General features: G+C 36.1%; 1 protein-coding gene across 1 annotated transcript in view; it reads right to left on the reverse strand.

Moving 5' to 3' along the window:
* Positions 1-720: 720 nt before the first annotated feature.
* YAF2 (YY1 associated factor 2) overlaps positions 721-16663 on the reverse strand; it is a 28391-nt gene continuing 12448 nt past the window's right edge. Inside the window, exons 3-4 of the mRNA XM_055711369.1 lie at positions 4817-4969; positions 721-2151 (exon numbers count right to left, since the gene is read on the reverse strand). Coding sequence (XP_055567344.1) covers positions 1914-2151; positions 4817-4969 — 391 coding nt within the window. The 3' untranslated portion in view covers positions 721-1913. The remainder of the gene's footprint in view (positions 2152-4816; positions 4970-16663) is intronic.

Consider the following 16663-nt stretch of genomic DNA (forward strand, 5'->3'; position numbering starts at 1 on the left):
AAATAAAGTTGAGAAGCATGTATTTTTCTTTTAAAAACTCGTGTGTTATTCTGAACACCAGCCCAGCCCCAAAAACATTTAAGAACCTTAAAATGCATTGTTTTACAGATACTAAGATTTGGCCAGGTAACGGCAAATAACAGACATCCTATTTAGTATGATAAAGCAGAATACATAATAAACAGGTCAGTAGTTATTCATCTGAAATAGCCTATAATTAACATTTGATGTCTAAAAAGTTTAAACAGCAACACCAAGGAATGAGGTATGTATGTTCTCAGATATCACATCAGACTTTCATTTTATGCAACTAACTGTATTTCACAACTAGCATCTTACAAAATAGAACAGTACCATTGTGCCTGTAGAAGTACTGCATTAAAAACAGAAAAATACATTACTACAAGAAACCACCAAACATCACAATTGTCAGGGGCTACAAAAATCCATTGTTTTAGCTGTTAAGAAGCTATATCTTGAGTTGGTAATAATTTGGGGCTGGATTCACTACCAAGAAGGTCCATCCAACTTTTACAAGGGCTTAAAAATATATTTACTTTGAATGAAAAAGAAAAGAATCACAGGAGTTTAAGTGGACTACCTCACTAAAAGGAGCTAAATGGACTTTTGTATTGAACCTGAACCTATAAATTAAAATCTATACATGGTTTGGATGTGTGTATCAAAACACTTATTGGTTGTAAACAAAAATGCAAAATCTGTATTCACAAAAATATTTTATTGGTAATTTTACACAATACCAGATGGGATTGTAAATAGTTCTGTTCTGTATCAGTATATTGCTAATTGCATAAATGTTGACAGTTTATGCTAGAAAGTAGGGTACTGAGGTTTTTCATGTGATTTATAATGTAATATATTCTAATAGGCCAAATCAATATTAAAGAAATTGATTGAGGAACAAAAAATTAATAGTGTTATTTCCTTATTCTTGTGCAACATCTGATATTCGTGTAATGAAATCATAGGTGACTGTATGACAGTAGATAAATTTGGAGCAAGGAAACAGCACTAAGCAGAAATGAGAACCGCACTTCTGTTATTTTCAAAGCTTTTCCAAACTTTCATATTTCCAAATGTTAGTTTTTGCCAAATGCATTGTCATCTAAGGTTCAATATTTGTTACACAACATAGAATACCAGTGTACAGTGACAATGTAGTACTTTACCTGAATTGTATGGTTAACCAATCAATGCTTAGAATGTGTTTTCTATTTTGCTTGTAAACATTACAATAAGTGTTTTAAGTGTGAAAAAATATTGGTAAAACCATCAACATAATTCAGTAACAGTAATCTAGTAAAATGTGTCAAACATTGGCAAAAATTCATACAAATGTTTTATTTAATAACATTTTTCCTATTTAACCACACCAAGTACCAGCAGGTGTTTTTAAGAAGATAATTATTATGAAAATTCTGTTGCAGCAATAGTTGATTAAGTTGATCTTTGACTTGCATACATATAACTATGTTTCACAATTCTCAAATAATACATATTTAGGCAGCTTGAACTATGTCATAAAAATTTAAATTCAGTACATGCCAATAGTAGAGACTCCAAGAGTTGTGTTAGAATTCACTAAACTAAAAGTGAAAATGGACTTACCAATAACACTGCATAATGAACATTCAAACCACATTTTCATGGCACCTTTACACATGAATATTAAAAAGTTGGTCTCAAAATGCTTTGTAAGCATTTGTAGATTGCATTTAAATTATTGTTTCTACCACTGAACGTTTTTCTTTTTTAAATGCATAAATTATGTTCCAGTCAACATACCAATTGTGCATAAATAATCTGTCATGAAAATGTGGTAACAGGTGACAGAAGTTAAGTATTTGTATGTTTTGAAGAGAAGAGACTAAAGAAACTGGAGGAAATAAACTTTAATGAGATTCCCCATTCAGTGATGACGCTTCTCCTCTGGGTGAAGACGACCTGGACATTCCCCTCTCTGTGTTGTCAGAACTAGAACCACTCTGACTGTGTTGATCTGCAGAAGCAGCACTGGAAGCAGGTGGTGACTTAGTTTTCTCCTTAAAGTCTGTAATTATGACTGTCAGATCTCCAACGGTAACTTCCAAATGCTGAGCGCTACTTCGATCCACATTTTTCAATCTTGGCCTACATAAAGCAAATAATCATATTAAAAGTACACATACCATCTTATTACCTTGTCTTCCTCCTACTTTTTAGGAGCTCTGGAGAACATGCATGTGTACATGAGACCGCCATGTGCAACACGTACTACATAGGAAAACAACATACCGCAAGGATTTATGGTGGAGTGTTTCCTAGTATGTTTTACATTACAATATCTGAACACAACCCACTACCTTGTCCTGACATTACTTAAAAGGTGACCTTATGAATAATGTAACTGTGCAGCAATATGGATTTGTTGCACACGTGAAGGTTTTTACTTTTAAAAATTAAGTCTTTTTTATTGTGGCTATAGAAAGTTATAAATTTGATCCAGAGAAGCATTCATCTCTGCAGCAGCCTTAAGCAACAATTGCTGAATAAAGAATGATGTTCAATAATGAAGATGTTGCTGCCTGTCTTTTGAATTCAACAGCACAGATAGTGTTACCTTCCAGCTGGTATTACTTCACTTCAAAACCTCACCAGGACTGCTAGTAAACTATTTGAACTGGACTTTGTGTTCACAGTATAACTCTGGTATTCCTGGCACACGTTGCGATTTCAGTTATGCACAGAGCCGAGTATTATCCACAGTGTTGATAGGGTAAGTCTCTTTATCTAATCTTTCAACTGATTCTTACAACTGAAAGAACCAAAGAACGCTTTGACTTCCATTCTGCCATCATATTTCTGCTAGTGACAAGCATACAGTACTTTCAATTTACTGCTTTCCTTTGACTACCATGAAAAACTGTCACCAGATGGCTGAATTTATACAAGCAGTTATGAGCAGCATAGCTTTCTGCATTTAACTGACTCCACAGCTTTCACTAGCTCAAGTTGCAACAAAATAAATTAATGACATCACATGTTAGCAAGTGTGCCAGCAGCAAAGCCCTAACCTTTACCCTATCATCTGACTTTGTTTGAAGTAGAACTGGTTGCCAGTCACTTCAGCTGAAACACCTCACGCCTTTCCTGCACTAGAATAGAACTAGGCTTTGACATCTTGTTCCCCTGAGGCAGAAGTAGCATGACTGAAGAATTTAAGGGAAAACTGAAAATCTGCTGCTCTGTAACATGGGAATGGAGAAAAAAAAAATAAATCAGAATTACCAACCCCATGCCTGGAGCTTATTAATCATATTGACTGTGCATGCATATTTTTATGGTCGTTTCCAGCAATAATGTCCAAGTTTTAAGGCAAAGAGAAAAGGATATCCTTTCCCAAGGATACTGAAGAAATCTGCTTAAACTAATCAAGCATTCTTAATTTGCTATCCTACCTAGTGAATCAATTCTGTGAATAATTGAAATGTCTGAAGTATTAAAAAAAAGTAGCCTAGTTATTTCAAAAGGCAATTCTTACTGCAAATCTCAATACTGGTATTTTAGTACAAGATTTTTGTTTTAGTTATTTTTAAAATGTTCTCCCTCTTTCCCTACCTCCCTCACTTTTATGTTTTTAATGTACTGCTGCAATTCAACCATCAATATTTCAATTTACAATATTTAATTAACTTCAAATACTTCATAACTGAAGTACTTCAGCTGCTTGAGTTAAGCTAGTAAATTTGAGTATTGAAAGAAAAAAAAGAAACAGAACGAACATCTCACTGTCCTTAATCCTAACTCTGACTTTCTTAATGACAGTCTCTCTTGACTCTCAGTCTCTCCTTGGTTCTGGTCCTGATCCTCCTATTTCAGGCACAAGAGGAGTATCTGCTACTTTGCTGCATAACTAATAATCCCTAAGGATCTTCCTTGGCTGGTCTACTTTGGAGTGTTTAAAAAAAAAAAAACAAAAAAACCACATACACACACCCCAACAAAAAAAACCCAAACAAACACCACCACCCACCAAAAAAGCTGCAAACAATACTTACCCCCACGTATGTTTAGACTACATGTCTTATCATGTCTCATATACTTCTCATCTTCTTTGGCATGGCATTGTTACCACAATAATTTTATGCTTAGATTGCGATGATTTAGGTTTAGGTTTAAACTTGCTGCTTTTGTTTTGAAGTTTGCACTCTCCTTCCACCTGGTCTTACAGCAAGATCAAGGCTTTTACAACTGCTTGTCCATACCGTAATATTTCATGTTCTCTGTTCTAAGAGTCCAAGGTTTCCTTCAGCATCCCAGATATAGCACAGAGATTTTTATCACTAGGTAATACACATGCCTTACCCTGTCACATTAATTTATACCCTAGTTCATCCCTTCAAAGTTTATTCCAGGTTACTTTCCCACTCTTACACAGTTTTCTCTCTCCTATTATTTTGCGTGAGAACTACTCACTCCTGTCCCCTCTCTTTTCCAGAGATTAGTATCATCCATTTGCCTAACTGCAGTTTTGTATGGCGTGAGAAATACATTTGTTACCTTTAATAAAAATATCCAAGTCTTTCTCTCTATATTCAGCTGGTCTCCATCTTCTGGTCAAAATTACAAACTGCAGGTTTTCTTTCACATTTAATAGGCACCCGAAACCAATGAAACTTCACGCACAAATATTTGGCCTTATTGTTGAAAAAGTTTGCCACAACACTTACAAAGCAGTAAAATCACAGAACATTTTCTTATTTTCTTTTCCAAAATATGTTTTACCAATACTGCAAACATTTCTAAAAATTTTTACCTGGTTTTCTTATGACTGTTCTTTTTGCTTGTTGTTTCCTTTTCGCTTTTTTCCTTTTCTACTTTGTCTTTTTTCTCTTTCTTTGATTGTGTAGGGGGCACGAATTGCTGAGGAACCTGTTGTGCAACCAGCTGAGAGACAGGTCGAGGTTTCCTGTGTGCACATATATATAGACACAGATAATGCTTGGACTTTACAAGTCTTGAACTTCCTACACTTCAGTTACTAACATTAACAATCACTATAAAAAGAAATACTGCTAAAACTTTACTTGCTGGTACTACTTCATTAAAATATCATATAAAATTTAAACCCATTACAGTTTGTTTCAGTTGCATTATCAACAAATGAGATTTATTTTTTTTAAGGATTTAGAGACAAGACTGTATTTTGCCGCCTTCTCCCAGTTGTCGTATCAGACAGAGACTTACACAAAGTCCAAAAAATGAAGCTTCCAGAAGGAATACTTTACCCCCCACCCCCAGCCCCCTCAAATGATGAAGGGGTCTGTTTTGAGTGTACTCCAATACACAAATATACAATCCATATCACAGAAATGAAAAAGCCAGGTATCAGAGCTAAAGCCACCATTGGCCTTATAGAATAAAACTTCAGTGTTTTCAGCTCAAACAAATTCATTGAAAGCAATGACGAATCCTGTTGTGTATCATTTTTATCAGGTTGCTCACTGGAAATAAAAAAAACCCTGCACTAATATTAGTAGGGTACAGCTATCAGAACATATATACTTTAAAAGCTGGCAACAGAACCTTCTGACCACATTCCATCAGTATATACAGCACAGGTTTCATTTCCAAATTTTGATCCAAACTAAAAACCAGAGTGAGAAGAGGAACAGCAGGCAAAAGAATTTCAACAGTTTATTATTTTTACATTTTCTGAAATATTTGGAAATAGCTTCATTTTTATTCAGTATTAGAATACCATAATCTAACTTGAAATATGTTACACTCCCCAATGCAAGTATAATTCTTTATTTTGAGATTTTTGTAATTAAGAAATTTAAACTCATGACATACAAGAAGGAAGGTCCTGTGATTCTATTGAGACTTTGAAGATGCAAATTTCTTCTGTAAAAAAATGTTTACCCTGCCAAGTTCCTGGGTTTTGTGGATATTTTCTTAAATAGAAAAAGCACAAATTGTATGCACTGTGATACTCTGAAAACACAAAGCAGTTATTAAAGCAACGGAAGCTATCAGCTCTTACGCATATTAATTTTTCTCAACCCATAGGATCATGCTACTGGTACTTCTTGCTTAGGTGAAGTGACAAGTAAAATAACAAAAGCATAAAATCAAGGCAGCTCTCATTAGCAAGTTATATTTTCAGTAATGATTGCAATAGTTCAGTTACAGAGTGAAAGCTAAGTTACAAGAACCCATAAAGTGTGGGAAAGGCAGTTAATATAAACCAGTTGAGATTTCATGAGACTTCACAGCAAGTTCATAATGAATCAAAGTTAAAAAAAAAAAAAATAAAAGACAATTAAAAATGTCAACACAATAGAACTTTGGGGTAAAAGCTAGACTACCACACACTCACTCCTGAACTAAGCCCACACCAACTCACAAAAGATGAAGATCAGCAACAGATTACTTACTGAAAACTATCCAGCTTGTATCAAGCGGTAAATGTATGACTACATGCTTTTCAGGAGAGCACTGCAACTAGGACCTTGGAAATCACAAAGTATATAGAGCCTAAAAATCACCAGAATGACTCAGTAGACTACAACTGTTTAGACTGACAGAATACATAGGACATTTTTAGGAACATTAGTCTCAGAATTGTTTTGATCTTTTGTCCTAATAGTTCATAACACCACCAGAACCACCAAGATGTAATTGATGCAGAAGTTTATCATTTCAGGTGGAAAACACCTGTGAAATTTAAACAAAATTTATGATCTGTCTCGAACTGAAGATTGCTCCAGGAGATGGGGATAAAGGGAGATAATATTTCTGGTGATGGCCAAGTGACAATCCTGTCATTACTACATAGTGACCTGAGAAAATGATCTGACATGTTTCTTATGAAGTAAAACAGCAGTGAACCTGTCAACACAGAATTAATTATTGCCCGGGACTGTGGGCAAAACCACGATCATAGGAACTTGTTAAAAAGGTGCAGAGAGGGAAAAATATATTCTTAGCCAACTCTTTTAGGAGTCTCAATTTGCAACAATTTCAATTCCCAAGGGCAAACTAGATAATAGAAATTAGAGTACATGCCCTAGTTTCAGCTGGGATAGAGTTAATTTGCTTCTTAGTAGCTGGTGCAGTGCCATATTTTGGATTTGGTGTGAGAACAATGTCGATGGCACACTGACATTTTTAGTTGTTGCTGGGTGATGTTTATACTAGGTCAAGGACTTTTCCGTTTCTCAGGCCCTGCCAGCCAGAGGGCTGGAGTGGCACAAGAAATTGGGAGGGGACACAGCCAGGGCAGCTGACCCGAACTGGCCAAAGGGATATTCCATACCATGGGGTGTCATGCTGAGTGTAATAAACTGGGGGCAGGGGGCCTGGGCTGCTGATCACTGCTCAGGGACTAGATGAGCATCTGTCAGCACGTGGTGAGCAACCGTGTTGTCTGTCAGTTGGGTTTTCTGCCCACTCCCTTCCCTTTTTGGATTTTATTCCTCTCTCCCCTTCCCTCTCCTTTTCATTACAGTTGTTGTTATTATTATTATTGTTTTAATATATTTCAATTATTAAATTGTTCTAATCTCAACCCTCAAGTTTTACCTTCTTCACAATTCTCCTCCCCATCCCTCTGGGGCAGGAGAGGGGTACTTAGCTGCTGGCTGGGGTTAAACCATGACAGTACAGCTCTGCAATTGAGCTTAGTTCTAAAGTCCTAGATTTAGAACTACTTCTTCTAGTACCATAAAAGAAATGTGACTGGCAAAAAAAGATCTTTGCCACAAGGAACAGTCAGTTGAGAAAAAGTCCACAGAGATATCAGGTTTGGGAAGATGAACTAAAAATTAATCAAGAGGTTCTATGTGGTTTTCTTGTGACAAGGAATTCTCCTGTTACTTTATTCCTCCCAATTAAACATCCATCTTTTCATTTCTATAGCTGTCCTTCAGTTGTGTCTATATTCTAAACATTATTATCTACTTTGTCACTTCCAGATTTCTTCGTGAGGCATTCAATGTTTTTATATTAAAAAACTGAGGAAAAAATAAATTCACATCTCTCAACACTGAGAGTGTCTTTCAAACGTTCAATTATATTTTTTTTCCAGGTACTCTAAAGGGGCCACTGAACTGAACTGCAACCAAGTGCTTCACAAAACATGCAGGCTTCGAGAGATAACTTTACCACTTGTGAAGCTTTAACCTGATAGAATTGTTCATGACTTAGCAGCAGCTGAATCATGTCATTCAAGCATGAAGGAATTCATACAGAAAAGGCTTTCTCGCAGAGGAGATAAATGTAAGAAAAACTATTCCTGTAACAGGAAATTGATTTTGATGATTTGCCAAAATATGACATTTTAAATTACTGGTTTTCAAAATCAGTTATTTAAAGACTCTTTGTAATAAGCTGCTACAGATTAGAGTAGATACAGACAACTTTAGCATCATCTTTTATTTCATCAATATATTTATGGTAATCTGCTTTTTGAGCATATTGAAGAGCACCTGAGCTAACTGGTGTTTACAAAGAAGCTGTATAAACCTGCATTATAATTACAAGCATTTTTACTATGGGGAGTGACTTTACAACTGAATAATCCAGAACTACAGGCAGAAATGTTCATAAATACAATACATATTGCATAGTCAGCCCCTCAAATCTTCGCATTTTTATCTAATAATTTAACTTCTGTCATTTTAAATGGACCACTAATCAAGAGAGGCATATGCTATTACAAAAGATAACAGCTATCAATTCTTTCCAACAGAGGTGAACTTTATTTAGTCCCCAAGCACTGCAGCCATGCCAACAAACTCATTTATTGAGCTTCCAAGAGACCACGAAACATCACAGCTCCAAATACTATGCCTCCTCTATCATTTAGTTTTCCTTTCCACCCAGTGTTACCTTTCTTCTAAGTTAACATCAACCATACTCTTACTTATGTTTCTATTCCAACCTCTTCCATTACGGCTTTATTAATTACCAAATTCCAATGTTGCTTTCAAGGTCCTGCATACAAATACTCACTTCATAATGTCCTTTAAAAAATAAGGAAAACTAACAGGTTTCATTTTTAAAAAGCCAATAGACAGTAATACAAACATTCAAGAACACAGTTTTTGTTTTCATTACAATTCCCATTAATGCTAAATGACAAGGACCTCCTCTTGTCCTTGTCATTAACTCCATTATTCTTGTTGCAGGATGCGACTACGCTTTATCTGATAGGATTTATCTAGCTGCTGGTTTAGAGCGTGTATTTCCAGAGGCAGAGAATGGTCTGCTTGGGTTTTGTGTGCAGAAACTCAGTCAGCACTGATACTCTTAAAGGGAACAAATATTTAATATTGAGAAGGATGGACTAGGTTTCACTGTTGGCATTCTTCAAAAAAAAGCTTTATAGCATAACAATTTACATGCCTAGAGATTAAAAATACTCATTCAAGAACAGACAGAGTGAACTAGACCAAACGGTATCTGGAACTTTTGCCCCAAGTCATTTCCCTCTCCCAGAGCTCAGTACAATACCTTCCTGCTCCTAAGTCATTTTGGACATCTCACAGCAGTACATGCTTCCTTAATTCCCCTCACTTGGTATTCACCAATGATCTATGTAAAAAGAATTTTGACCAATTTGATGTGGTCTCATTACAACAAAGCAGGTCTGTTTTGAAAACAGAAATTAAAAATAAATATTCTATGTACAATAGTAATAATTAACATATGCAGCAGAAGTACAGTAAACACCCGGTTGCCAGACTTGTGCATCAAACATACAGACAACCAAACTGGCTTAATGCTGAGGCATTTTGGGTCTGGCTGAATTTATATAGAGTACAACTACATTTGCACAGTGTTGCTTCTACAGCCATCACAAGTCCATAAAGCAGTCTAATGTCTGCTATACCATTTAAGAGTACGAGCTCAAATTCTGACATACCTGAGCTACTTAGCTGCCAAACCAGCACTAGGGTCCATCCGCTACAGTCTGGAAACAAAGAGCAGGATGTGGCTAACACTGACAGTTTTTCCATGAATGAATCCCCAATCTACCTACATCTCAAGCGACTCCTGCATCAGCATGATGCACCCCTGTGTGCAGCGTTCACAGAAAATTCATGTTTGGTGCTGAACATCCTGAACACACAGAGCCAACCAAGTAAGACTGCCAAGCAGCACACAGTGCGGCCAAGCAAGTAAAACTGCCAAGAAGCACAGCACAGAGGCATCAACAGTCCAACAGAGCAGCCAACACCTTCACTTTGATTCAGTGTGAGCCATACTGAACTTGGACTGGTCCACACAAAACCAGCACCCATATCCTCCCAGTACCCACATGTCTCAGCAGATAACCTATGCTTTTCTATATGGAAAGCTAGATGCTGTAATTAAATCTCAGTGCTGAATACATACACCTTTTCAACCTGTTATGGGAAAAGTGTATTGTCATCAATAATGTACAGTTTACAGAGTTCAGATACTCTAAAGAGTAGGAGATCTGTTCAAAGGCACATTCTTTCTTGAAACTAAATCTCTGCTTTGTGTATTTTACTACTGCAGAATTATTAAAATTACAATTTCTCAATCTTAACAGAATGGGCCTAAATTAAGGAAATGTCATTATCTCAGCTTTCAATCAAGCTGAATGATGTTCTTAAACAGATAACCTGGATCCAGAATAATATCTGCCAAGCACAGCTACCATTTTAATACAATCCTTTCCTTACCTTTCCCAAGTCCATCCACCTCCTGGCTTCAGTTCAGACAAAAAGCCCTTGCTGGGGGCTTATCCTGTCTGGAGTAGCAAATTATCTATTTGTAAAGCAAGTGCCACATGCAATATATCTAAAAACTGAGAATACCGCACATTAAGCCAGATATCTAAGTCTGCTGTTGAGCTCTGGTCACTTCACACACTTGTCCTCCAATAACTAGAGCAATAGTCTAGTCCAGTTTTACTTACCTATCAGTAAGCTCATACAATTCTGTTCTCAAATTCCTCTTCCTCCCTGCTTTCCTATGAAATTACACACACCTTACCCCATCCCAGAAATTGGTAAGAAATTGCCTGTGAAACACTGTTCCTATGGAAAGATGTTATGTCATAGCTGCCCAATATGGTATTGACCTATTTTTGGTTCATAGACTCAAGTTTCTCTGCCAGATACTAAGGAGCTACCTTTTGAATGACAGAAGGATCCAATGAAAGAAACCAGTATGTTCACACTATCAAACAGAACAGGTAACTATTATATACCAGGAATGGTTTATTCATCAGAATAGTTCAAGCTTTCAGGATGATCAGCAATATCTTATCCCCTACCATATTTTCATTCCCAGAAAAGACCAGATCCTGAGCAAAACAAAGTCTGTGGTATTTCTTCAAAATGTGTCACCTGCTTTTATGTAGAATCTCTACATTATATCCCATACATTCCATAATTTCAACTTTGCACACAAATTTTCTCCTTTCCTCCACTGTAAAAGATCATCACTTCTTGAGAAAAAAAAAAAAAAAAAAAAGCTTTCAGAGGCTTAAAGAGGTTGCATTCAATGGCATCCCTAATCCTTAAGCAGTACCATTTATCTAAACTTCTCTTCCCTGCAGGGAGACAGTGACCTTTTGTTCAAGACAACAGATTTATCCCTCAAGAAAGAGAGGTTAGAAATATCTGGAACACAAACCTCACTGATTTTGTTTTGTCCTTGGTCACAGAATCCTTTACACAAAAATGAAAAATACACATCATTCTTTAAATAAAAAGTATTCTTCCCTTTCAGGTGATTCAGGACAGAATAAACGCTTCCAAGTTAATGGAAGTTCCCAATCAGCGACTCCTCGTTGCTTTAAGGCCCCCACTGCACCAGACTCAAGTAATGAGTCCAGATGCTTTTGAATAACAGTTTCATTCACACTTCTGCAATCTATTCTCTCCCACCAGCAAGGCGTGGCAGAACTCATTGGAAACCAGTGATCAGTCAATCAGTGTCTTGGATTTTACTTTCCAGTTTTTTTCAAGAATTATCAAAATTGTGGTTGCCAAAAGACTGCACAAGCAGTAACTAATCCATTTACACAGGTTATCTTGCAAAGTTGGTTGTACAAAAAGAACGCCAAAGAGAACACCCCCCTACCCCACCTCCCCAAACCCCCAAAAACCAAACCAAAACCCACTTTGACCTTTACAAACTCCACACAGGTTTTTTTACAATGTCTCTTGGGAAAGTCTTGGAATTTATTCCAAAAGCTGCGTTATAAACACAGGGTATGCTGATGCACTGTGGATTAAACCCAGAATGCTTGTTACAGTTCTGACTAAGGTAGTAGCAACTCTAAAATCGAAGTCAGGTGTTCGCAGTAAGCATCTTTGGGCAAAACATAAGAGAACACGTTCAGTCAGTTTCTAGGAGAAAATACCTAGAACTCATCACTAGGCATCAGAGAGAGTCAATCAGCTCTTCAAACCACTGCAAGTTTTCCTGTATTCCACCTTCTTCATTTACTATTTATGAAGGACAACTGCTTAAAGAGCAACCTTCCCAAAACTGTGCACTTCTGACAGTCACAAAAATATGACTGCTAGAGTATCATCAGGACAATGCCTCCAGTTTCTGTCTGATTATTACCCCTTTGATTTTTCCTTCTATCTTATCCTATATATACAAGGTTACACAATGTCTACTTTTAAGTCATGCTGAAATGCAGCTGGTTTCTATTTGGATAGCTAGAGGTTTTTGTTCAAGCATTCATCCTTACTTTAATTACACAAGCTTTTCTTTCATTTACCTATAATTACACTGCTTGCCTCTTTTGATAGCTCTGTTGGCCCCTGACTTCTATATAAAGTCAGATCTATAGAAATATATCTAAAGTACCACGCATAAGCCAAGTAACCAGCTATGTGCATTCTTCAGCCACTGCAAATGCTCAGTAACTTTGGACAGAAAACAACTTTACTGTAGAACCTTCCTGCAGGCAGTTCTGACAACAAGGTGATGCACAGGAACATGTTATATTACTGTAACAATTCAAAGAGCATTAAAATTTTAAGACACTTTTCAAAATCACTAACAAATGCAAGGAAAGCATTTAAATGCAGTCTTCTCAAATTCAAAACTAATACTTTCCCCACAGACTGACCTCTAGTCAAGTAATTAGAGGATACTTCAAAGATTAATCACTCTTCCTATGTTTTTCACAAACCCACAATGTCCACTAGTATTCACAATGAAAATCTTTGTTTTGCCCAAAACTATACAGTCTTCTATACTATCTCTGGTATGATAACACTTGACTTTTAAGGCATTCAACCACACTGGAAGGCTCACACACATCAAGTACAGGTTTACACTGCATACAGGACTGGTAAAACTGTTGTATCCCTGAAAACAGCATACAACCTACAGTCATATAGACCATGTTGTAAAAACACTGTTACCCTGACACAAGTAATTTCTGCTTTAATTGTACCTTGGTGTCCTCCCTCCAACACCCCTCTTTTTTGGGGGGCTCTGAGTTCTTTTTGAAATGCAAGCTTTTAGAAGCTGCTATCAAACTCTTCTAAGCTTACTCTGCACCAAGTTTAAAATTTCTTACTTTACAGCAAACCTACAGAAGTTGTGCATAGTTTGTTGACCTAGATGTTATCATAGATTTACAATGTCATGAAAAAAATGGTATTCCTCTCTCTCTTTCTCTCATGCCCTGCAAACTTGCCTGTCTCCTTTCCATCTGCTACTGGGGAACTTCTGTGTGTTTGACTGAGTTAAGATACTATTTTTTATAAATGGAACTCTAATTTCAATCATGAACTAGTACTCCTCCTCCACCAGCTTTTGCTATTCCTTCACATCTAGCAAGGATTTCAGAAACCCTTGTTAACATGCCTAAGTTTTTCAGACCTTCAATTATTTTAGAATTTGGTAGCAAATTTAATTCTTGTGACTGGAGGTGGATTGAGAGTGTTTAGTTGTCTGTATTTTGTAGTGCATTGCCACTGGAAATAAGAGTAATCCCTGATAAAGGAGTACAGGCCTTGGAAGTAATTAAATTTAGTCATCTCCTCCTTACAGCTTCAGTCTTTATGCACAAACTAACAGGATGGGGACCATTTCCAGTGACCATTTTTGAAAGTGTGGTAACATGTATTTTACTTCAGAGAAGTCAATACATTCCTGGAAAATTCATAGCATAATTTTAGTACTGCACCTCAAATTACAGGGCTCTATTTCAGATATCTATATTAGAAACGCACACTGTTGTGATATTCAATATTCTGTATTGCTCCTTTGCTTCTTTATTTTTATATCTTATCATATATTCCTCACGTCCAGACAACACAAACAAAGCCAAGCTCATGATGATTACGATGGTCTCTTTATCTAAATCATATCAAATCTTACAATTAGATACCTAATCAGATAGTTTTGTAAATAACCCTTCCTAAGTATCACTTGGCTGGATAATTTCACAAAGCTCTTAAAAGACTCTCATACATTGGGTAGTCTAAAGTTCTCCAAAACTACATCAAAACAACTGAAACAGTTTAAATCACTTCCACGAGTGTTTTCAGAATGCATTTGAAAGACAGTATGACACTTGATATATCATCTCGCCAAGAAAAACCACACATGCTCATTCAACAGAGCTATGCATCTAGTAAGCCTATAGATCACCTTGCTCAACACTTCTCAGATCTGTCATCAAAACCAAAAAGACAAACTCCTGTAAAGTAGTACTTGTTTGTTTTTCTTAAAAAATTCCACTTTATGTAACTTAACTAACAATATGCCATTGTGAGCTAAACAAAACTATTGGAAGAAATAGGATTAGGTTTAACCAAACCGTAATAAAAGTCTTGTTTTGGTGATGTTTGCATCAAACGTCTTTTAAAGTCTAAACAGAATACAGTTAAGTGCATTAAAATCTTGTTGAGAACAAAGTCAAATCATTAAAATCCTGCTCTGTTCTTTCATTACTAGACTGGATCATTTCCCAATACAGATGTACAGGCTTTAAATATCTTATAATTTATTTGAAGATCATTTTCCATTCACGTCTATCCTAAATATTAATGTCTCAAGAAGCTAATAGAAATCTTGATATCCACAGTAATACTCTAATCTCCATTTTTCTAGTTCAGAGTCATTACTGAAATCTCAAGAAAAGCTTATCTTGCATACTTTCTACTTCATCATTATATTCTTGCTAGACCTTACTCAAGTCTCCTTCACCACATGTCCTCATTTCTCTAAGTACTAAGGTTCACATTCTCCAATGTATCTTAACACCATAATTAAAGCAATTAATTTAAAAAGATATTCCTAATCTCCAAAGTAAGCAGATGTACACAGGGAGTCAGCTAGAAAAATGCATGATTTTACAGTAAACAGCTTTTTAAACAAACAGACAAAAAGAAGGACATGAAAAAGGGGGTTTGGGTAGAAGTTTTTCTAAGTGAAAGACTATTCCTGTAACATATTATTAGTAAAATATCTTCACTTAGGTATGAAAGTATTGAGCAATTCTTACGGCATTTATTTCAGTAACATTTACAGGGTATAGTATGATACACTTCCTGCTGTTTTCAAAAAGACACTAATTATGCGAAGTTTTAACTGTAACTTTGTAGTAGAACTTAAGACAGCTTTTTATTCTGAAGATGACAGGACAGTTACAACCAGCAGCTTTGTAATGTGACTTTTCCATGATGGACTGATGATGTAGATGCCAGGTCTAAATGATGCCAGAATGAAAATATTTTCCCCCCCACCAAATTCAGTTGCTGTAACAAGTAACACAGTATCTTTATGTAGAAGTTACTAAGAAGTAAATAAACTTTCCTCTCAACCACAAGTTAATTCTTTTTAATAGTTATACCCCTCCCCCCACCCTCATATACTGATAACGAGTTACTTTAAAAATATCAAGCATTTAACATTCCCACTTCCTCAGGCATGTTTTCTCCCTTTTTCTTTCTGCAAAACAAGTTACAATGACATTAGTGATTTTTGCATCTGTGCCCCTTCCAGAGTCTCTTTTCCCTCCTACTATAACTGGCTTTAATAATAGCAAGTGTAGACAACTTCAGCTGAAAAGGAGGGAAAAATTAAACATATACACAGGTACCTGAGTCTTCCTTGTGTTAAGCTGACCTCTGCCTGCAGAGTATAACTTCAGAAAGATTGGGTTTTTTTAAAAGATCAGGAATCCATGAAAAATGTTGGAAGGCCAAGGCCTATATTTAGATAGGCATTGCAATGGTGTTGACAGCTTTAAATAAAATAAATGGAACCAAATTTAATTTAGCATCACAATCTTGTTATCATGGCTTACAAATACACAGATGAAGAATTTCCTATGAGTCAAGAAATTGTTACTAAGTTCTTTATAATATAGAAAGAAATCAATAGAACTGAAACACATGTACATGCATGAAGTCATTGCAGTAACTGTCCTCATGCAATAATGCAGTTCACAGTCAATTTGACATAGTGAATGGCAGAATCTTATTAAACTTCAAGTGAGAAGGCAAAAGTTTAAGTCTTATATTTTAGGCCATTCCAGTTTATGTACAAATCCATATTGTTAAGGTGTAAGTATGTGCAAACTGAGTGTACAGAAGCCTATAAAAAAAAAAAAAAATCCCTATCTTTAGCCTGTTCGTTTCCC

The sequence above is a fragment of the Falco cherrug genome, chromosome 5 (genome assembly GCF_023634085.1).
Source record: "Falco cherrug isolate bFalChe1 chromosome 5, bFalChe1.pri, whole genome shotgun sequence".
Taxonomy (NCBI): domain Eukaryota; kingdom Metazoa; phylum Chordata; class Aves; order Falconiformes; family Falconidae; genus Falco; species Falco cherrug.